Raw genomic sequence first — 23,167 nt, 5'->3', positions numbered from 1 at the left:
AAGGAGGCCATTCGGCCCATCGAGTCACCACCAGCCCTGACATAGAGCACCCTACTCAAGCCCACGGATCTACCCTATCCCCGTAATCCCCACTTAACCTTTTTTGGTCACTGAGGGACAATTTATCACGGCCAATCCACCTAACCTGCACGTCTTTGGACTGCGGGAGGAAACCGGAGCACCCGGAGGAAACCCACGCAGACAACGGGGAGGACGTGCAGACTCCGCACAGACAGTGACCCAAGCCGGGAATCGAACCTGGGACCCTGGAGCTGTGAAGCAACTGTGCTAACCACTGCGCTTCCCCTGAAATCGTCCGTGAGCCCCACCCCCCCCCCCCCCCAGGGTCAAGGGACGGCAGAGGGGGTCGAACCTCGATGTCCCGGCTTCGTGCCACCTCGGTGAAGTTCTCGTGCTGCTCCAGCGTCTTGTCCACCTTGTCGTCACTCATGCAGTAGCACCTCAGCCGGCCCTCCCTCCCGTCCTGCATCTTGGCAAACACCACGAACTTGGCCATGTAAGGCACGGCCATCAGCTCGCCGTACAGCTGGGTGGCAAAGTTCACCGCCTCGGCGGTCCGGGGGCAGTCCGCCAACCAAAACCTGCGAGGGGGGGGGGGGGAGGGGGGGGAAACAGTAAAGGATCCGAATCAGGGGGTACACAGCGAGAGGTCGCGTTTGCCCCAAGGGCGGTCAACGTGAAGATTCCATGATGCTTACCTTGCTGACACATTGGTGGTGAAGTTGGCACAGTCGTTGGCATGGATCAGCTTGGTCGTTCCTGTAATGTCTTCCCACTGGGCAGTGCCAGTCCCTCCTGTCGGGAAAGGGGGCAGCAATTTAGGCTTCAACCATACTGAGACAATAACCACGTCAGCAAAACTTTCATTACTGCTGAATGACGGCAATGCGCCCCCACCCTCCCCGGCTCACTACCAGTTGACTGCCCAGGTTCGGCGGGGGCCCCCCACACACACTTTCTGGTTTGGCTTGTCGAGAACACGATACTCTCTGGTCAGGTGATTGGCGTCAGGGCTGACTGTCAGCACTCAGGGGGGAGGAGCGCTCTCTCCCGATCTGCTCGGTCACAAACTTGTCACAACTCCATTCACCCCCGCTTTCCACGCAACTGAAATGCCACAGGCTACTCCGTTAATGCTCCTCCGCATGCTTCCGGAGACACGGAGATCCTTCCTCAGGTGTGGCGTCCAGAATCGGGCACAATACCCCATGAGGCCTACCTAATTTGGGAAAGTTTGGGATAGTTTCTTCTTCCTCACACTGACTGAGGTCAGGGACTCATGAGGGGGCAGTGCAAAGGAGGGAGCTGCCCTCTCACGCATGCACCGGGAAGGGGGGGGGAATGGGCAGAGCGTCGGCCATTTTAGTGCCTCAAGCTTCGCACGCGCATGAGGCCAAGAATTGGTTTGCAGACCGATGACGCTGCACAGCAGCCGGAGGCTGGTGGCGTCTCCTTCACTGGTGTCCCGCGGGTTGTTCCTCCAGGACGGCGGCAGCGGAATCCGAATAGCGATCGGGATGTGGAACTTCCTCCTTCTGGGTTCCACGGTGACAATCGGGCTGAACGTCGCCTGGTTACCCACCAGCTTCGTCACCAACTCGTCAGGGATGGACTGGGCCTGCGGGAGGAAGGGACAACTCAGGCATCAAACCATCAGGAAAAAGGGCAATTCTAACACCTCAGTGATCCACAATCGGTGAATAAACAATAACACCTCCTTCATGATAGTCCTCAATACCGGTGCTCCACAAGGCTGCGTACTTAGCCCCCTACTCTACTCCCTGTACACACACGACTGCGTGGCAAAATTTGGTTCCAACTCCATCCACAAGTTTTCTGACGACACGGCCATAGTGGGCCAGATCTCGAATAACGACGAATCAGAATACAGGAGGGAGATAGAGAACCCAGTGGAGTGGTGCAGCGACAACAATCTCTCCCTCAATCCCAGCAAAACTAAAGAGCTGGTCATTGACTTCAGGAAGCAAAGTACTGTACACAACCCTGTCAGCATCAACGGGGCCAAGGTGGAGATGATTAGCAGCTTCAAATTCCTAGGGGTGCACATCACCAAAAATCTGTCCTGGTCCACCCACGTCGACGCTATCACCAAGAAAGCACAACAGCGCCGTTACTTCCTCAGGAAACTAAGGAAATTCTCATGTCCACCCTGACTCTTACCAACATTTACAGATGCACCATAGAAAGCATCCTATCGGGCTGTATCACAGCCTGGTATGGCAACTGCTCGGCCCAGGACAGCAAGGAACTTCAGAGAGTCGTGAACACAGCCCAGTCCATCACACAAACCCGCCTCCCATCCATGGACTCCATTTACACCTCCTGCTGCCTGGGGAAAGCGGGCAGCATAATCAAAGACACCCTCCCACCCGGCTTCCTCACTCTTCCAACTTCTTCCATCGGGCAGGAGATACAGAGGTCTGAGAACACGCACAAACAGACTCAAAAACAGCTTCTTCCCCGCTGTTACCAGACTCCTAAACGACCCTCTTATGGACTGACCTTATTAACGCTACACCCTGTATGCTTCACCCGATGCTAGTGCTTATGTAGTTACATTGTCTATCTTGTGTTGCCCTATTATGTATTTTCTTTTCATGAACTAAATGATCTGTTTGAGCTGCTCGCAGAAAAATACTTTTCACTCTAACTCGGTACACGCGATAATAAACAAACTCAATCCAACCCCGCATTCAAAACTAGAATCTGTCCTGGATCAGCACGTAGGCACCCGTTCATTCAGCAATCATTGGCTGGAGATTGTTTCATGAAACTCTGAAAACGTTGGAAGAGAGGGGAACAAACACCAACAGGAACTCATTACCATCCCAGACCAGGTTAGCATACTGCACAGAAACCCCAACACTTTATTTAAATGTGTCAGACTGTGAGGAAAAGGATGCCTCGCTCCAGGAGTGATTACGCTCAAGAGGGATCAGGTATATTAAAACAAACTTTATTACGCAGTATTAAAATACGTTCAACATCTCGCAAGAAAATAGCTCAGAATGATCCCTTGAACAATACTAATTAATCCAGTGACACAATGACCCTTAACTGCTACCTTTACTTCCACTCAAACAATAGAGCCATCTCAGATCTCAATCCACTTTTAAATATAGTTCGCACTCAGGAATGCTTGCTGTACAGAGATGTTTCTTGCGACTGTTTGAAAAGATAGATCTGAACCCTGTCAGAACAATGCAGAAACTCTGGCTGTACTTCTTCAGAAACCTCTCAGCTCATCTTCCAGCCACAAAGATAAAACTCGGAATCTTATTCTGATTCAACCGTGGCTCCTCCTGTTAACTGTATCATCTTACTAACTCATCACAGTGTCTCTAATTAACAACTCCGCAGGGAACCCTCGTAATAAAAACAAAAGTCCATTACCCCAAACCTTTACGGTGCTTTAATTGCACCTCTGGCTCCAGAACGCCTCCCTGTCTTGCAAACCAGGATTTTTAAAAACGTGACCGCAGCAGCTATACACAAACTAACCCAGGCTTCTAACCCTTACTGCACCAAATAAATCAAATACAATAAATCTGAAATTGCTACATTCATCACGCACTTGAGGCTCTGTCTCCCACAAAACGTGATTGTCTTTTTAGATTCCTCGGCCACCTTTTTCCCCACATGCACCAGGTTGTGACAGATTATGTACGGTGCTCGCTTGCTCTCCATCAGCTCCTGTGCAATCACCAATAAAAGAGGGGCTCAGAGGTGACTGGCACTCAGGGAAGCCTGGCTCTCGTTTCTCCTCTGCAATAGCAGCAGTCAGCGCTGGTGCTTATTACAAAGCCCCGTCTGGTTCACTGACACCCTCGCGTCGAATGTCCCTGGTTTGATTCGCAACCCCCCCTCCCTGTAGCCGAATAGCTCAGCTGATGCACAGACTAGTCAAATGCAGCCAGCAGACTGGGGTGGGACTGTAACATGTCCTGAGTGAAAGGATAGAGAGAGGCCATAATTATCCTGAATATGGGTAGTTTTTTTTGCCTTTGCCTTCCCGGCGGCTCCAAGATGGAATTTTCTGGGAAGGAGGGACTTGGAGCCTCCACAGCCGGATCAGCGACTTGGCAGGGTTTCTTCGGCGAGAGAAAATTAAGTTCACCTTCATGAAATGAAATGAAAATCGCTTATTGTCACGAGTAGGCTTCAAATGAAGTTACTGTGAAAAGCCCCTAGTCGCCACATTCCGGCTCCTGTTCGGGGAGGCTGGTACGGGAAGGGTTCGTTGCAGGGGCTCGCTCTGAGGTGGCAGCTGTTCATCGACTGCTTCACGGAGAATCACGGAGAGCAGGGAATCTAATGTAAGTGTAGTTAGGGTTCAGGGCTGGGGTAGTTGGGTGTGTTGTTGTGGGGTTTGTGCGTCCTCTGGTTTAAAATGACCCAGGCCGTGTCATGAATTAGAGTCACTGGTGTTACACGGATTGGTTCAGCTGCTGATGTGTCGTACCTGGAGGCCCAGACGGACTCGCTTGATCACCGCATATTCTGGGAAGGTGGTCTGCACCTTTGGGACAAGTGTGCTGTTCACAACCCCGCCTTCCGGGCCAATCCACGCACTATCCTGCTTGATACGGGAGACAACGGCAAAGTAGAGCGGGAAGTCCATGGACACGACACGGCAAATCCTCTTCCTATCCAGCTCATCGGAGCTTTCCAAGTCTGCGGGAACACAAACCACAGTCAGCACTGGAGCAGGCTCCTACACCACATTTATTACTGGCCCCAATCCCGTCATGGTAACGTCACTGGGTAAGCAAGACGGAAGGGTCGTGGCGTGGTAACGTCACTGGGTAAGCAAGACGGAAGGGTCGTGGCGTAGTAACGTCACTGGATTAGTCATCCCAGGATTCAAATCCCGCCAAGGTAGCTGGTGGGATTGAAACTTGATGAATAAGATCTGGAATTGGCACTAATCCCAGTAATGATGACCGTGAAACCATTGCCGAATGTCAGAAAAACCCATCTCATAGAATCGTAGAATTTACAGTGCAGAAGGAGGCCATTCAGCCCATCAAGTCTGCACCAACCCCTGGAAAGAGCACCCCACCCAAGCCCACCGGTAACCCAGTAATCCCACTCAACCTTTTTGGACACTAAGGGTAATTGATCATGGCCTACCTGCACATCTGATTGTGGGAGGAAACTGGAGCACCCAGATGAAACCCACGCAGGCACAAGATATGGATTCTCTGATCCTGAGGCTAAGTGCTGACGCCGTTGGAAACGCCGTCGCGTTTCTCGACGGTGTCAACATGGCCTCAGGAGGAGCGATTCTGACCCCTACAGGGGTCCAGCACGGCACTGGAGCGACCCACGCCGCTCCAGCTGCTGATACCGGCGTCAGATGGGCGCCGCGGGTCTGCACATGCGCAGTGGGACCGGCGCCAACGCGCACGTGCGCAGTGGCTCCCTTCTCCGCGCCGGCCCCGACGCAACATGGCGTAGGGCTACAGGGGGCGGCACGGAGCAAAGAGGCCCCCAGCCCGAGAGGCGGGCCCGCGATCGCCCACCTCCCCCCCCCCCCCCCCCCCGCCGCCTGGGGTCGGACCCCCCTCTCCCCACACCAGGCCGCCCCCCGGATGCATGCACGGCGAGGTCGCACGATTCGCCCCCGTGCCAGGTCTGGCCTGCGATGATCTCGCCATGGAGACCGTGCAGACTCCACACAGACAGTGACCCAAGCCGGAATCGAAGCCGGGATCCTGGAGCTGTGAAGCAACTGTGCTAACCGCTGCGCTACCGTGTCGCCCGACTATTCACTACTGCCCTTTAGGGGAGGAAATCTGCCGGCCTGGCCCGGCCTGGCCTACACGTGACTCCAGCCCCACACAGCAATCTGGCTGACTCTCGGCTGCCCTCTGAAACAGCCGAGCGAGTCACTCCGCTCGTGGGCAATTCGGGATGGGCAACAAATGCCAGCCCGGCCACGCCCACCTCCCCCTGACTGAATAAAGTCCCCGAGACCCAGATGTGAATTTTGAACAAAACTCTGCAACTTACAGCTGGTGTCACTGACGGCAAAGTTTGAGGATTGTCCAAATGATCGGGGCGGAGGGGGGGGGGGGGGGGGGGGGGGGAGACGTTAACCTGGCTGACACGTCTCTGCTCTGTCAAGCCGTTTAACAGGTCGCTCCGTTGGGACAGAACATTACCCCCACCGCACCTGTCGGGGAAGCCAGGAATGGGGGATAGAATCAGGCCTTTCCTGTGACCCCCCCCCCCCCCCAGAGTGGAATCTGTGGTCAGTGCCAGAGGAGCGGGCAACGGTATCCGTCTCCAACGCCCACCAGTCGAGGGGCCGAGACGTGCTGACAATCAAAACTAGATCGGCGTATCAGTGAGGGCTGAACAGTGAAACCGGTTTCCTCGATCGCGTAACGTCACCAGAATGCTTGCCGGGGCTGTGCGGACAAAAAAAAGTGCCGGACGTTTAACCGAGTGGGCCAGTGAATGGCAGATGGAGTTTAATTTGGATGAATGTGAGGTGATGCATTTTGGGAGATCAAGTCAGGGCAGGACCTACTCAGTTAATGGTAGGGAGTTGGGGAGAGTTACAGAACAACGAGATCTAGGGGCACAGGTTCATCGCTCCTTGAAGGTGGAGTTGCAGGTGGACAGGGTGGTGAAGAAGCCATTCACCATGCGAGGTTTCATTGGTCAGAATATTGAATACAAGAGTTGGGACGTCTTGTTGAAGTTGTACAAGACATTGGTCAGACCACACATGGAATACTGTGTTCAGTTCTGGTCACCCTATTATAGGAAGGATATTGTTAAACTAGAAAGAGTGCGGAAGAGATTTACGAGGATGTTACCAGGACTTGATGGTCTGAGTTATAAGGAGAGGCTGGATAGGCTGGGACTTTTTTCCCTGGAGTGTAGGAGGCTTAGGGGTGATCTTATAGAGGTCTATAAAATAATGAGGAGCATAGATAAGGTAGATAGTCAACATCTTTTCCCATAGGGAGAGGAGTCAAGAACTAGAGGGCAGAGGTTAAAGGTGAGAGGGGAGATGAGACCAGAGGGCACATTTCTTTACACGGAGGGTGCTGAGCGTCTGGAGCGGGCTGCCAGAGGCAGTGGTAGAGGCAGGTACAATTTTGTCCTTTATAAAGCAGTTAGACAGTTACATGGGCAGGGTGGGTATAGAGAGATATGGGCCAAATGCGGGCAAGTGGGGCTAGCTTAGTGATAGAAACTGGGCAGCATGGACAAGCTGGGCCGAAGGGCCTGTTTCCCTGCTGTAAACATCTCCGACTCTATAGAACATGAACATACAGTGCAGAAGGAGGCCATTCGGCCCTCTGCCGTGACCAAGTGTAAATCTATCACCGCGTTGTTACACTGCGGTGGAATAGCTCCAATCACCTCCAGCGAGCTTCACAGGACCACAATCCCCTTCCCACCCCTCCCCCCGCCTCGCCTTCCCCTCCCACCCGCACCTTCATCCATTCCGTTCAGCAGCTGTTCCAGCTGTTCCACTCCCTGACGGTTCCGGTGATCCTTCCACGTCGATCCGTTCTCGCTGCGCAGCACCACAATCTCCCGGTCAGGGTGTTCCACCGAGGCAAAATGTGGAATTTCCACAATCACCGGCCTAGAGGGAGAGAGAGAGAGAGAGAGAGAGAGGCAAGGGAGGAGAGAACGCGAGAGAGAAGGAATAGAAATTGTGAGAGAGAGAGAGAGAGAGGGGCAAGGGAGAAGGAGAGAACGCGAGAGAGAAGGAATAGAAAGGGTGAGAGAGAGAGAGAGAGAGGGGCAAGGGAGAAGGAGAGAACGCGAGAGAGAAGGAATAGAAAGGGTGAGAGAGAGAGAGGCACACGGAGAGAACGTGAGAGAGGAGAGAAGGAATAGAAAGGGAGTGAGAGAGAGACAGAGAGAGAGCGGTAAGGGAGAAGGAGAGAATGCGAGAGAGAAGGAATAGAAATTGTGAGAGAGAGAGAGACAGAGAGAGAGTGAGGCAAGGGAGAAGGAGAGAACGTGAGAGAGAAGGAATAGAAATTGTGAGAGAGAGAGAGACAGAGAGACAGAGAGAGAGTGAGGCAAGGGAGAAGGAGATAATGCGAGAGAGAAGGAATAGAAAGGTAGACAGAGAGAGACACATGGAGAGAGAGAGGCAATTGAGAAGGAGAGAACGCAAGAGAGAAGGAATAGAAAAGTAGAGAGAGAGAGAGACAGAGGGAGAGGGGCAAGGGAGAAGGAGAGAATGCAAGAGAGAAGGAATAGAAAGGTAGAGAGAGAGAGACACAAGGAGAGAGTGAGGCAAGGGAGAAGAAGAGAATGCGAGAGAGGAGAGAAGGAATAGAATGTTAGAAAGAGAGAGAGACACACGGAGAGAGGGGCAAGGGAGAAGGAGAATGCGAGAGAGAAGGAATAGAAATTGTGAGAGAGAGAGAGGGGCAAGGGGGAAGGAGAGAACGTGAGAGAGAAGGAATAGAAAGGGTGAGAGAGAGAGGCACACAGAGAGAACGTGAGAGAGGAGAGAAGGAACAGAAAGGGAGAGAGTGAGTGAGAGACAGAGAGAGAGGCAAGGAAGAAGGAGAAAACGTGAGAGAGAAGGAATAGAAAGGAAGAGAAAGAGACACCCCAGAGAGAGAGAGTCAAGGGAGAGGGATAGAACGTGAGGGAGGAGAGAAGGAATAGAAAGGGAGAGAGAGAGACAGATAGAGAGAGAGGGAAAGGGTGAGCGAGAAAAACAACAAAAGTTTGGGGAGAGAGCAAGAGATGGGCAGGAAAACAAAGCACAATAAAGAGTATTTAAATTCGGATTTATCTTAATGACTCAATAATCTTGGATCGGGAGAACATTTTCACAACACTTGGAAAAGCCCATCCCGCATGGTGAGTTTGTCACTTCCCTCTCCCTCACTGTTATCCTAGGAATTGTGTTCCCGCTGCTCCCAGTGTGTTCCCACTGCTTCCCAATCCCTCTCCCTCAATATTATCCCAGGGATTGTGTTCCCACTGCTCCCAGTGTGTTCCCTCTGCTTCCCAATCCCTCTCCCTCAACATTATCCCAGGAATTGTGTTCCCGCTGCTCCCAGTGTGTTCCAGCTGCTTCCCAATCCCTCTCCCACAATATTATCCCAGGAATTGTGTTCCTGCTGCTCCCAGTGTGTTCCCTCTGCTTCCCAATCCCTCTCCCTCAATGTTATCCCAGGAATTGTGTTCCCGCTGCTCCCAGTGTGTTCCCTCCTGCTTCCCAATTCCTCAACATTATCCCAGGAATTGTGTTCCCTCTGCTCCCAGTGTGTTCCAGCTGCTTCCCAATCCCTCTCCCTCAACATTATCCCAGGAATTGTGTTCCCGCTGCTCCCAGTGTGTTCCAGCTGCTTCCCAATCCCTCTCCCTCAACATTATCCCAGGAATTGTGTTCCCGCTGGTCCCAGTGTGTTCCCGCTGCTTCCCAATCCCTCTCCCTCAATATTATCCCAGGAATTGTGTTCCCGCTGCTCCCAGTGTGTTCCCTCCTGCTTCCCAATCCCTCAACATTATCCCAGGAATTGTGTTCCCGCTGCTCCCAGTGTGTTCCTGCTGCTTCCCAATCCCTCAACATTATCCCAGGAATTGTGTTCCCGCTGCTCCCAGTGTGTTCCCGCTGCTTCCCAATCCCTCTTCCTCAATATTATTCCAGGAATTGTGTTCCCACTGCTCCCAGTGTGTTCCAGCTGCTTCCCAATCCCTCTCCCTCAACATTATCCTAGGAATTGTGTTCCCACTGCTCCCAGTGTGTTCCCTCCTGCTTCCCAATCCCTCTCCCTCAACATTATCCCAGGAATTGTGTTCCCGCTGCTCCCAGTGTGTTCCCTCCTGCTTCCCAATCCCTCAACATTATCCCAGGAATTGCGTTCCCGCTGCTCCCAGTGTGTTCCCTCCTGCTTCCCAATCCCTCAACATTATCCCAGGAACTGTGTTCCCGCTGCTCCCAGTGTGTTCCCTCCTGCTTCCCAATCCCTCAACATTATCCCAGGAACTGTGTTCCCGCTGCTCCCAGTGTGTTCCCGCTGCTTCCCAATCCCTCAACATTATCCCAGGAATTGTGTTCCCGCTGCTCCCAGTGTGTTCCCGCTGCTTCCCAATCCCTCAATATCACACACAAGCACTCACCCCAGGAATTATGTTCCCACTGCTCCCCAATCCCTCTCCCTCAACATTATCCCAGGAATTGTGTTCCCGCTGCTCCCAGTGTGTTCCCGCTGCTTCCCAATCCCTCTCCCACAATATTATCCCAGGAATTGTGTTCCCTCTGCTCCCAGTGTGTTCCCGCTGCTTCCCAATCCCTCAATATCCCACACAGGCACTCACCCCAGGAATTGTCCCAGTGCAATCCCTCTGCTTCCCAATCCCTCTCCCACAATATTATCCCAGGAATTGTGTTCCCGCTGCTCCCAGTGTGTTCCCTCTGCTTCCCAATCCCTCTTCCTCAATATTATCCCAGGAATTGTGTTCCCGCTGCTCCCAGTGTGTTCCCGCTGCTTCCCAATCCCTCAATATCCCACACAGGCACTCACCCCAGGAATTGTGTTCCCGCTGGTCCCAGTGCGATCACTCTGCTTCCCAATCCCTCTCCTTCCACCAGTGGGGGCGGACTAACCAATTTCTGGGATTTGACCAGCCGGCAGGTGATGCGCGTGGGCGCGTTGCACGTCCGCGGCGGGATGATCACTCTCATGCCGTTGTGTCGGCTTCCTCGCATGGAGCCGCCCCGCGCGTCCACCATGAAACTGACCAGGAACCTGCCAAGGAGAGGGAGAGGGAGAGAGAGAGGGAGAGAGATGGTGACCGGAGTGAATATGGGAATACCTTCCCTCGCCCGTGGCTGCCTCAATTCCTTCCAACACAGCCTTCGCCCATGTCGCCCGCTTCTCTATATATATCGATCTCGGTGTTGAAAGATCAAATTATTCCAGCACCCACCCCATTATTGGACAGGGTGAGCCAGATTCAAGCGGGGCTGCTTTGTCCTGGATGGTGTTGAGCTTCTTGAGTGTTGTTGGGAGCCGCACTCATCCAGACAAGTGGAGAGTATTCCCTCACACTCCTGACTAGTGCCTTGTAGATGGTGGACAGGCTTTGGGGTCATAGAATCCCTACAGTGCAGAAGAAGGCCATTCAGCCCATTGAGTCTGCACCAGCCCTTGCTCCAATGGAGAACCCTACCTCGGCCCAAACCCCCGCTCCTATCCCCGTAACCCCACCCAACTCCATGGGCAACATCAGCATGGCCAATCCACCTAACCTGGACTGTGGGAGGAAACCGGAGCACCCGGAGGAAGCCCACGCACACACGGGGAGAGCGTGCAGACTCCGCGACAGTCAGTAACCCAGCCGGGAATCGAACCAACTGGGACCCTGGAGCGGTGAGGCCTCAGTGCTAACCACTGTGCCATCGGCCTGCCCAAAGTCAGGAGGCTCCCCAGCCTCTGACCTGTTCCGGTAGGCTCAGTATTTATATGGTTAGTCTGGTCCGGGTTTGGCTCAATGGTATGTGGATAGTGGGCAATTCAGCCAAGTTAATGCCACTCAACGTCACGGTGTTGTCCCGGCCTGGCTGGGCACGTTCTGCTCCGTGTCACTGCCTGAGGAGTCGCGAATGGCGCTGAACATTGTGCGGTCATCAGCGAACATCCCCACCTCGGACCTTATGATGGAGGGACGGTTCATCGATGGAGCAGGTGAAGATGGTCGGGCCGAGGGCACTACCCTGAGGGACTCCTGACATTGACGCAGGATCAGCGTACAGGCATGGCCTCTTCACCCAGCGCAGCCGCAACGTGACGCAGCGACGAAAGAGAAATCCTTCTGAAAGAACAACACCCATTGCCCCAACCTCGCCCTCCACCCATACCGGCTCGGTCCCAGAATTCAGAGGGGAGGTGACGAAACTCAACACTTGCCTACAATTCTTCTCACAGTCACAAGAGGGAGACACCGAGCTGGGGTGCTGTTAACTAAAGATTACACGGACGATTTGAAGCTTGTGCGATCATTCTGGAGACAGTGCGGCAGCTCGGCAGCGGCAGTACTTTTGGAAACAGATTAGAACGAAGCGGACAAGAGATCGAGATGCTCCAAGCATTGGCGATTTGGAATAGTTATTAGCATTTGCATTGCAGTTTTGCAAACTTACCATCTCTTTAATAAGCTGCTACCTCATTGAGTGCGTAGCTAGAAGACATTGCTACATGCCAAACACAGAGATAAATTCACCCCAGTCACTAATGTGTGCGCCACCTACTGTCCAATCGCAGTAATTCACTCCAATTGGACACGACTGTTTCTGTCCCCAATCTTGTCTCAGTGTTGAAACACGTTCATTAGATTCTGGTGAGGTTTTCTAATCCCGGGCGGTGGGGCTGACTTTATCCTCCCAGCCTCTGCCTGGACAGACGAGACAACGACGGCCTTTGTCTGTGTTGAATCCCTCTAACACTGGGTCAGGGTGGAGTGCATGGGTCTCTCACACTTGGGAGCCAATGTGCTCTGGCCGGTTTCACAATGTGAGCTCCTGCACCCGTGTAGGGCCATAGAAGGGAACGCTCCAGCCTTTCCCGATGGAGGGAGGGCGATTGGGGTTGATGGCAATCCCAGACACAAGCCACCATCGAATCTGTGTGCGTCCCTCTCTCTCTCCCTCCCTCCCTTCCTCTCTCTCTCCCACTCTTTCGGAACAGGAGGGGCCATTCAGATCCTCTTTCTGTTTTGGTATGAACTCATGGTTGACCTGCATTTGAACTCTCCCCTCTTTCCAGAACCTTTACACAACCAAAATCAATCGATCGGACCGCTAAAATTTTGTTTGGGGGGGGGGGGGGGGGGGGGGGGGGGGGGGGGAGAGGACTCCCAGTTTTCCATGATCCTCGACAACGCACCTCCGAGAGAACCAGTGGGAATTTGAATTTCTAAATGTGCCCTTTGTCCGGGACTCGACCCATCGGAGCAAGTACTTTCCCTTCAACCTTCTGAACATGTCTATCAGATTCCCCCTCAATCATATAGACCCAAATGAACACAAGGCCTAGTCTATCCAACTTCTCCTCATGGTTGAACACGTTGACAACGAGCAACTGGGTTGGTTGTTTAATAATCAAACACTGACAGGTGTCCCTGCATCACAATTTCAGCTCATCATTCAAATTTGCATTTCCAGCCATTCAAACACCTCCCATGACCTTAGCACTTGCTCCCCAAGTGGACTTTCACCTCAGCCTCTGTATTTGCATTCGGTCCCTGAAGACCTGTATTCCAATCTGCCCAGTGACCCCAGGCCCTGCCCCCAGTGAGCCCTGTGACCCCTCAAGCCCTGCTCCCAGGGTGCCCTGTGACCCCACAGGCCCTGCTCCCAGTGCACTGTGACCTCAAGCCCTGCTCCCAGTGTGCCCTGTGACCCCACAGGCCCTGCCCCCAGTGCACCCTGTGACCCCAGGCCCTGCTCCCAGGGTGCCCTGTGACCCCAGGCCCTGACCCCAGGATGCCCTGTGACCCCAGGCCCTGACCCCAGGGTGCACTGTGACCCCAGGCCCTGCTCCCAGTGCACCCTGTGACCCCAGGCCCTGCTCCCAGGGTGCCCTGTGACCCCAGGCCCTGCCCCCAGAGTGCCCTGCGCGATGCAGCGTTGGAATCTGGACTGAGGTGATATAATCTCAGCAATGCCGACAGGGTATAATAAACCTCACAGCTGGAGGTTGGAGAGGCAGAGGGAGAGAGAGAGAGAGGAGTGAAGTTGCAAGGCGAGGAAAGTGCTCGAGTAAAAAAACACAGTATCAGACTGGCCGCCTGCAACTTTTGCCTCACTTACCCGCCCCGGATCGGGTTTGCAACAGGAGTGATATTATGGGATGCTTCCACAGCTGGACTGCTGGTGGACAGGCTAATAAAACAGAAAAGGAGAGAGGGAGAGAGAGAGAGAGAGATGCAAAGTGTTGACATTCCTCTCAGGCCTTGTTTCCCTGAAGAGGGAAACCTCTGAGAACACCTTCAGTAATACCGACACAGAATGAGAAAGAGTGAGGGAGGGTAACCTGCACAGGGTAACCTGCACATCTCCCCTCCAATCCCACTTACCCAGGGAGGGCAGTGCTGTTACTGGGACCATCCAGGGAGTCTGTACTGTCGAACATTTCAGGAGCTGGGGTGGTGGCTTCACTGATGAAAATAAAATGAGAGAGAGACGCTCTGTGAGGAACTCCACACCCGTTTTCCTCCAGCCCCCACTCCCCCCAGAGATTCTGGAGAGGACACGGACTGGCGAGAATGCCGTTCTCTAACAAGGCCGGAAAAACGCAATGCCAAGCGTTGGCGGGCACTCAAAACACGTCTCCCGCACTTACCCGGTGTGGATCGGACTGGCGATCGGACTGATGTTGTCGGACGTCTCTGTGGCCGGGCTGCTGGGTGTGAAGGAATCCTCGTCAATGTCCCGGGAGACGGAGATGGAATATTGCTGCTGCTGCTGCCCACAGAAGGAGGAGACATTAGGAAAACTGGGAGTGGCAACAGGTCATTCAAATCAGTCCCGTCCATCGCATTCCCCACGGAGTAGGTGCAGGGACTTGGCAATTTCCTGGGGCGATATGCGTGGTGATTCCTCCATCCACGTCCCACTGAGCTCCCGACGTTTCGGAATCATAGATCACACAGTCACTCCAGTGCAGAAGGAGGCCATTCGGCCCACTGAGTCTGCACTGCACCGACTCTGAAAGAGCTCCCTCCCCATGGCCCACTCCCCCCCCCCCCGCCCTATCCCCGTAACCGTTGGACACCAAGGGGCAATTTATCATGGCCAATCCACCCTAACCCGCACATCTTTGGACTGTGGGAGGAAACCGGAGCACCCGGGGGAAACCCACGGCCACACGGGGAGGATGTGCAGACTCCGCACAGACAGTGACCCAAGGCCGGAATTGAACCCTGGCGCTGTGAGGCAGCAGTGCTAACCGCCGTGCCGTCCACACTGCAATAAACAATACTGTGCAATAAACAGCCACCAAGACTCGAAAGGTATTTGCCCCGGTTCTTTCTTCCACTCTGGTGGGAACAGGCCTGGCTCCGGCCTGTGACAGCTCCCACTGAAACATGACTGAGATGAAGTCCCAGTCAGTATGCAGTGTGGGCCACGGACCCACATCTCAGCGCTCTGGTATTTGGCAGACCAACGTGCGCCTCTGTCTGCCGCTCGACAACTTCAAGGGAAGGTTGTCAACCCGGCGAGGGAGCAGATATTATTCGAGAGACCCGAGGGTGGGACTATCCGGGTGGGGCGGATACACGCGAGGGTTTACCTACCCCAGCAGTCTGATCCCGTTGCCCAAGGACACTGGACAAATGTACCCACACTGGCGCCATACCTGCTGTGCCTGGATTGTGGCCTGGTCCTTTGCAGTAATGACCTCTGGTGCAGCAAATGACATCCGGTGCACGGCGGGAGAGTAAGACCTGGAAATAAACGACAAACACAAAGCAAAACGTTTTCCCCTCGGTCTCGGCCAGCTACAAATCCGACCCCGCATTTTTCCCCCTTTCTGGGAAGCAGGATCTGTTGCGGACGCGGGTCTCGTCTCTTCCCCTGGGTCGCACAGACACGGCGGCAGGCGGTCAATGACTCAGATAGTCGTGCGCCGACAGGTCAGCCACGTCGTGCCGTGCCCCCCCCCCCCCCCCCCCCCCCCCCCGCCGCCCCCCCGATTAACCCAATGAATCTTACACATCAAAGTCAGTGGCCTTCCTCCCAGACAAGAAATCATCTTCGCGCTCCTTCGAGTCGTCCAGTTTCAGGTATTTGCCCGGGTCCCCGCCAAGGACGTCTTCCCCTGAGGATCAAAGGTCAAGAGGTCACTGATCGCCCACTCTCAGGCCCCTGCAAAATGGAGAGAGATGCAGTCCTTGCCCCAGCCATGTCGTCGCCTGCTGGGCATCCCATAAGCTGCTTTGATGAGTTGGTCAGCTGATGGTCAAAGCCCCCCTTTCACCCCCTCCCCACCCCGCACCTTTGCGAAGATGATCAACATGCGCAAAATGAAGCAGTTCCTGGGTGGAGCTCAGTCCCGTCCACACGTGTCGCAGAGCAACGTCACAACTACGCCAGTTAAAAACCGCCTCCACTGACGGCCGCTTAATCTCCGCACCCCCAACCCCCAGCCCGCCGCCCCCTACCTTCCCCAAGCTGAAATGGCAGCAGCACATCGGAACTTCCCAAAGCTGGAGGGAGGGCGAAGTGGACAGGAATGTGAACACAGCGGGTGATGGCATGGAGAGGAATGGGTTATTCACATCGGACTCAGCATGGGGTAAGCCTGGGATGGAATTTTGTTTCGCCCCCAATTCGAGTCGCATTTGGCACAATGATGGGGTATTTGAAGCAGAAAAGCAAACTCGTACCTAGGACAGTGTGGGGGTTGCCTGAAAAGGAAGAGGACGAGCATTTAGACCTTCACCACAGCACACACAATTCCCGCTGCAGTTTCCTTGTTAAAATGCGGACCAAAGTCAGCGGGTCCTGAGAGAGGTGAATTCCTGACACATCTTGTTGGGCAGTCAGGGTTCTCACCAGGTTCCTGCCAACCAGTGAATGGCACACACCTCACATCATCACCAACACTTTCCACAACTGCTTCTTCTGCGGCAGGTATGCGTGCCAATATCCAGCACGGTGACACACACTCGGAGACACACACTCGGAAACGCACACACACACACACTCGGAGACACACACTCGGACACGCACACACACACACAGAGACACACACTCGGACACGCACACACACATTCGGAGACACACACTCGGAGACACACACTCGGACACGCACACACACACTCGGACACGCGCACACACACACACTCGGAGATACACACTCGGACACGCACACACACACACACACTCGGATACACACACTCGGACACGCACACACACACACACTCGGATACACACACTCGGACACGCACACACACACACACTCGGAGACACACACTCGGAAACGCACACATACACACACACACACTCGGAAACACACACTCGGACACGCACACACACACACACTCGGAAAAACACACTCGGACACGCACACACACACACACTCAGAGACACACACTCGGAAACGCACACATACACACACTCGGATACACACACTCGGACACGCACACACACACACACACTCGGAGACACACACTCGGACACGCACACACACACACACTCGGAAACGCACACATACACACACACACTCGGAAACGCACACATACACACACACACTCGGAAACACACACTCGGAAACGCACACATATACACACTCGGAGACACACACTCGGACACGCGCACACACACACACTCGGAGATACACACTCGGACACGCGCACACACACACACTCGGAGATACACACTCGGAAACGCACACATACACACACACACTCGGAGATACACACACAAACACACACACTCGGAAACGCACACACACACTCGGAGATACACACACACACAAACACACACACTCGGAAACGCACAAACACACTCGGCAACGCACACACACACTCGGAAACGCACGCACAGACTCGGAAACGCACGCACAGACTTGGAAACGCACGCACACACTCGGAAACGCACGCACACACTCGGAAACGCACACACACGGAAACGCACACACACGGAAACGCACACACACACTCGGAAACACATGCACACAGTCGGAAACGCAAACACATGGAAACGCACACGCACACACTCGGAAACGCGCACACAGACTCAGAAACGCATACACACTCTCTGAAACGCACACACACAATCTGAAACGCACACACACACTCAGAAACGCGCACACACACTCAGAAACGCACACACACACTCAGAAACGCACACACACACTCGGAAACGCACGCACACACTCGGAAACGCACGCACACACTCGGAAACGCACGCACACACTCGGAAACGCACGCACACACTCGGAAACGCACACACACACCCGGAAACGCACACACTCGGAAACGCACACACACACTCGGAAACGCACACACACACTCGGAAACGCACACACACACTCGGAAACGCACACACACACTCGGAAACGCACACACACACTCGGAAACGCACACTCGGAAACGCACACACACACACGGAAATGCACACACACACACGGAAACGCACACTCGGAAACGCACGCACACACTCGGAAACGCACACTCGGAAACACACACACACACTCGGAAACGCACGCACACACTCGGAAACGCACACTCGGAAACGCACACACACACACGGAAATGCACGCACACACACGGAAACGCACGCACACACTCGGAAACGCACACTCGGAAACGCACACTCGGAAACGCACACTCGGAAACGCACGCACACACTCGGAAACGCACACTCGGAAACGCACACTCGGAAACGCACGCACACACTCGGAAACGCACACTCGGAAACGCACACACACACACGGAAACGCATGCACACACTCGGAAACGCACGCACACACTCGGAAACGCACACACACACTCGGACACGCACACTCGGAAACGCACACACACACACGGAAATGCACACACACTCAGAAACACACACACACACACATGGAAAGGCACCACACACACATGGAAAGGCACCACACACACACGAAACACACACACCCGGACACACACACACTCGGACACACACACACTCGGACACACACACACCCGGAAACACACACACCCGGACACACACACACACCCGGACACACACACACACACCCGGACACACACACACACCCGGACACACACACACAAACACACACTCGGAAACTCACACATTCGGAAACACACACACGCACACAAATAGAGACACTCGGAAACACACACACACACACACACTCGGAAACACACACACAAACACAGACCCTCTGAAACGCACACACACACTCGGGAACACACTCAGAAACACACAGAAACACACAGACACACACAAACACTTGGAAATACACACACAAACACAGACACTCTGAAACGCACGCACACACAAACACACACTCTGAAATGCACACACTCTGAAATGCACACACACAAACACAGACACTTGGAAACACACACACACACACACACAAACACGCACACTCAGAAACGCACACGCACACTCAGAAACGCACACACAGACTCAGAAACGCACACACAGACTCAGAAACGCACACACAGACTCAGAAACGCACACACAGACTCAGAAACGCACACACAGACTCAGAAACGCACACGCACACTCAGAAACGCACACACAGACTCAGAAACGCACACACACACTCAGAAACGCACACACAGACTCAGAAACGCACACACAGACTCAGAAACGCACACACACACTCAGAAATGTTCCCGTACCAGCCTCCCCGGACAGGCGCCGGAATGTGGCGACTAGGGGCTTTTCACAGTAACTTCATTGAAGCCTACTCGTGACAATAAGCCATTTTCATTTTCATTTCAAATGCACACACACACTCTGAAACGCACACACACATGGAAACGCACACACACACAAACGGAAACGCACACACACACAAACGGAAACGCACGCACACAAACGGAAACTCACACACACACTTGGAAACACACCACGAAACGCACACACACACTCGGAAACGCACCACAAAACGCACACACACACACACACACTCGGAAACGCACCACACACATGGACACACACACACGGACACACACACACTCTAACACACACACACACACTCGAACAAACACACACCCGGGCACACACACACCCGGACACACACACACACCCGGAGACACACACACACACACCCGGACACACACAGAATTTTTTTTGAAAACATCTTTCTTCCCTATTAAGTGGCACTGGCCGGGTACCAGTCTGGCAGTGCCAAGGTGCCTGGTGTGGTGACATGCACGTACAAATAAATGTCTATAGTTGTTTATCAATCATTATACATAGTCATTGGTATGACCTCCGACCAGCAGGTGGCGTCAGACATCCATCATGTGACTGGATCTACCCGACATTGGTAGCAAGAGGATAGTTGCACTTCGGTAGTTCCAGGAGAATTCACTGAATTCATTTAGTAGCCAGTATGTACAGTAATCTGCTAGTTATCTATCCACATGTTTGTTAACAAATCATCTTTCTAGTTAATCAATTAGATGTTCTGTTTACATCATTACAACGGCCATTTCACAGAACACAACACCTGGGTGCCAGGTTACTACCCTGTGTCCTGGCCCTGACTACCCGGGGAACTCTGAGGGCCTGCAAGACCCCATTCCTTTCGGTGGACCAGATAATGCTGCTGACTTGACAACGGGGCCCATATTGCCCGCCTGCATCGATTTCTAAGGTGAGTAAAACGTGCGTGTCGGTGGGGGGGGCCGCAGAGTTCATCGAATGACAAATGGAAATGGATGCTCCGGCCAAAAGAACAAAGCAGGTTTCAAGCTTAAAGTCGTCACATTCGACAAACGTGGTGAGGGAGTTTGTGGAAGACCGCGACCAGAATGGAAACTGATCGATCCTCCCCGAGGACCAAACCTGGAATGAGAACCCGGGACCAGCCGCTGGCCTCATCCGGAGAAGCACGTCTCGGAACGGGGTCCTCGCAAACCGTCAGGGTGGCTTCATTGTTGGCAGCCATGCAATGCACTCGTCGGCACTTTAGTGCCCCAATCAAAAACCCTAGTCCAGCAAAGGTCTCGGAGCAAGGCGAGTTGGTGTCGCTGCTTCATGGACTGTCCAGTGTTGAGGCAGATCGCCCAGGGACTATCGAAGGACCATGATGACAAAATGGTCGGTGTCCAGCCAATCATAAGCAGGCAGCAGCCATGATCCCAAATGGAACATTGGCTGAACGGTATGAATTCTGATCGGCCCAGCCACCCAAGTGTGGAGTGGAAAGGTTCAAACGGAGGTTCAGAGGAGCCACAAGACATTTAAAGGATGTTGACACGGGCTGGAGTAGGTGGATGGCTGATAGAGTGGTAAAACGCGCAGCACGGTTGCTTCACCCTGCGGCTTCACGGCGCCAGGGTCCCAGGTTCGGTTCCCGGCTGGGTCACTGTCTGGGCGGAGTCTGCACGTTCTCCCCCCGTGTCTGCGTGGGTTTCCTCCGGGTGCTCCGGTTTCCTCCCACAGTCCATAGACGTGCAGGTTAGGTGGATTGGCCGTGATAAATTGCCCTTGGTGACCAAAAATATTAGGAGGGGTTATTGGGTTACGGTGGAAGTGAGGGCTTAAGTGGGTCGGTGCAGACTCGATGGGCCGAATGGGATCCTGACGATTGGATCAGGGCCAAAGTGACTCAGGGTTCGCTTGTTGAATTCCAGGGAGGGGATCTTTGGGCCTTGTCTTGGTGTAGGATGGGGGGGGGGGGGGTCTAAATTGTGGTAAATCCTCGTGACGACACGCTGAGTGAATGCGCGGTCAATTCCAGCCCCATAGAGTGCCAACAGAAGTGAATTCGCCAATAATTTTCCTGAGATCATTAGCCCCGGACTGCTCCAGTGAGTTGCAGACACAAGATTTATAAGTCAAATATGAACAAACTGTTTCTTTATAAGAGTAAAAGGTGAACTTATCAAGGGTTTACTAGTCTACCTGTTCCCAAAACCCCGTCCCACCCTCCACCCAGACACACACAAAAAACAGGGAAGAGACGGGAAACGGGTTAGAATAACGGGAATGGAAGGAAAAGGTTTGAGATTAATCTTCGTTGCTGCGGGTGTGGCGCCTGGAGGCGCTGGTCTTCGACGAATGCGACCTTCTGGGAAATTGGTTTCTGGGAGAGATTCAGGTTGGTGCAATTCTGTCCTTTGACCACCAGATGGAGCTTTGCACAGGAGGTTCAGCAAATTGCAATTCCGACCCTCCGACCACCAGGTGGAGCCTCCGTCGCCCTGAGATATCGCTGGGACGTTGAACCTGAAAATCATGCAGTGTTTTGTGTTTGCCGGATCTCGGTGCGGAAACACCGGCTGTGTTATAAACAGAGTTCTCTCTCTTTATAGAATTCCCACAGAATTCTGCTCTGTGGGCAGCAGGGTAGCATGGTGGTTAGCATAAATGCTTCACAGCTCCAGGGTCCCAGGTTCGATTCCCGGCTGGGTCACTGTCTGTGTGGAGTCTGCACGTCCTCCCCCTGTGTGCGTGGGTTTCCTCCGGGTGCTCCGGTTTCCTCCCACAGTCCAAAGATGTGCGGGTTAGGTGGATTGGCCATGCTAAATTGCCCGTAGTGTCCTAAAAAGTAAGGTTAAGGGGGGGTTGTTGGGTTACGGGTATAGGGTGGATACGTGGGTTTGAGTAGGGTGAGCATTGCTCGGCACAACATCGAGGGCCGAAGGGCCTGTTCTGTGCTGTACTGTTCTATGTTCTATGTTCTCATTTTGGGTTTCTTCTCAGCCATTCAGACAGAGGATAAAAGAATCACAGACCTGGTAAGGAACCGTTTGCAATCTTCCGTTCCGGAAGATCCCGTCACAGTTCTGACTGATGTCTGTCTGTTATGTTAAACTGGACTGCCGTCAGATGTCTGACTAGGAGTTTTTAAATCACCTGGCAAAGAGAGTGTAGAGAGAGAGCGAAGAGAGAGAACGCCTTCCGGCTGCTTCCTAGCCTGTGTCTTCTCCCAAAACTCCGGACAAAATGGAGCGCATCACGTGACCAGCCTTTCTTCCGGAAGATTCTTCAAAAAAAAATTGAGCGCCCGATTCATTTTTTCCCAATTAAAGGGCAAGTTAGCGTGGCCAATCCACCTAACCTGCACATCTTTGGGTTGAGGGGGCGAAACCCGCGCAGACGCGGTGAGAATGTGCAAACTCTGCACGGACAGTGACCCGGAGCCGGGGTCGAACCCGGGAACCTCAGTGGCGTGAGGCAGCAGTGGTAACCACTGCACCAGCGTTCCGGAAGATTCTGAACGTTTCCACCAATCGCAAGCAACAGCGGGAGGTGGTTCAGAATTTCAGATTCACCGATTGGCTGCTTGCCAAGTCCACCAAACTGACGTGATGGTCTCCGCCACAGAAGCCAAAGGGGAAGTCCTGACTAGTCCATTAGACCAGGGTTGTTTCGGTTTGTCCAAAGTCTATAGCTAAAGCAGAAAAGAACAAAAAATCCCAGTGTTGTAGCTGCTAG

General features: G+C 53.5%; 1 protein-coding gene across 1 annotated transcript in view; it reads right to left on the bottom strand.

Moving 5' to 3' along the window:
* LOC119957547 (ankyrin-1-like) overlaps window positions 1-23,167 on the bottom strand; it is a 299,752-nt gene that overhangs the window by 56,928 nt on the left and 219,657 nt on the right. Inside the window, exons 22-33 of the mRNA XM_038785694.1 lie at window positions 16,435-16,455; window positions 15,761-15,866; window positions 15,405-15,492; window positions 14,388-14,509; window positions 14,122-14,202; window positions 13,856-13,927; window positions 10,569-10,793; window positions 7,500-7,654; window positions 4,505-4,716; window positions 1,435-1,639; window positions 720-816; window positions 374-602 (exon numbers count right to left, since the gene is read on the bottom strand). Of these exons, the coding sequence (XP_038641622.1) occupies window positions 374-602; window positions 720-816; window positions 1,435-1,639; window positions 4,505-4,716; window positions 7,500-7,654; window positions 10,569-10,793; window positions 13,856-13,927; window positions 14,122-14,202; window positions 14,388-14,509; window positions 15,405-15,492; window positions 15,761-15,866; window positions 16,435-16,455 (1,613 nt within the window). The remainder of the gene's footprint in view (window positions 1-373; window positions 603-719; window positions 817-1,434; window positions 1,640-4,504; window positions 4,717-7,499; window positions 7,655-10,568; window positions 10,794-13,855; window positions 13,928-14,121; window positions 14,203-14,387; window positions 14,510-15,404; window positions 15,493-15,760; window positions 15,867-16,434; window positions 16,456-23,167) is intronic.

This window comes from Scyliorhinus canicula, chromosome 26 (genome assembly GCF_902713615.1).
Source record: "Scyliorhinus canicula chromosome 26, sScyCan1.1, whole genome shotgun sequence".
In the NCBI taxonomy this organism is placed as follows: Eukaryota; Metazoa; Chordata; class Chondrichthyes; order Carcharhiniformes; family Scyliorhinidae; genus Scyliorhinus; species Scyliorhinus canicula.
This window is presented reverse-complemented; position numbering and strand designations above follow the sequence as displayed.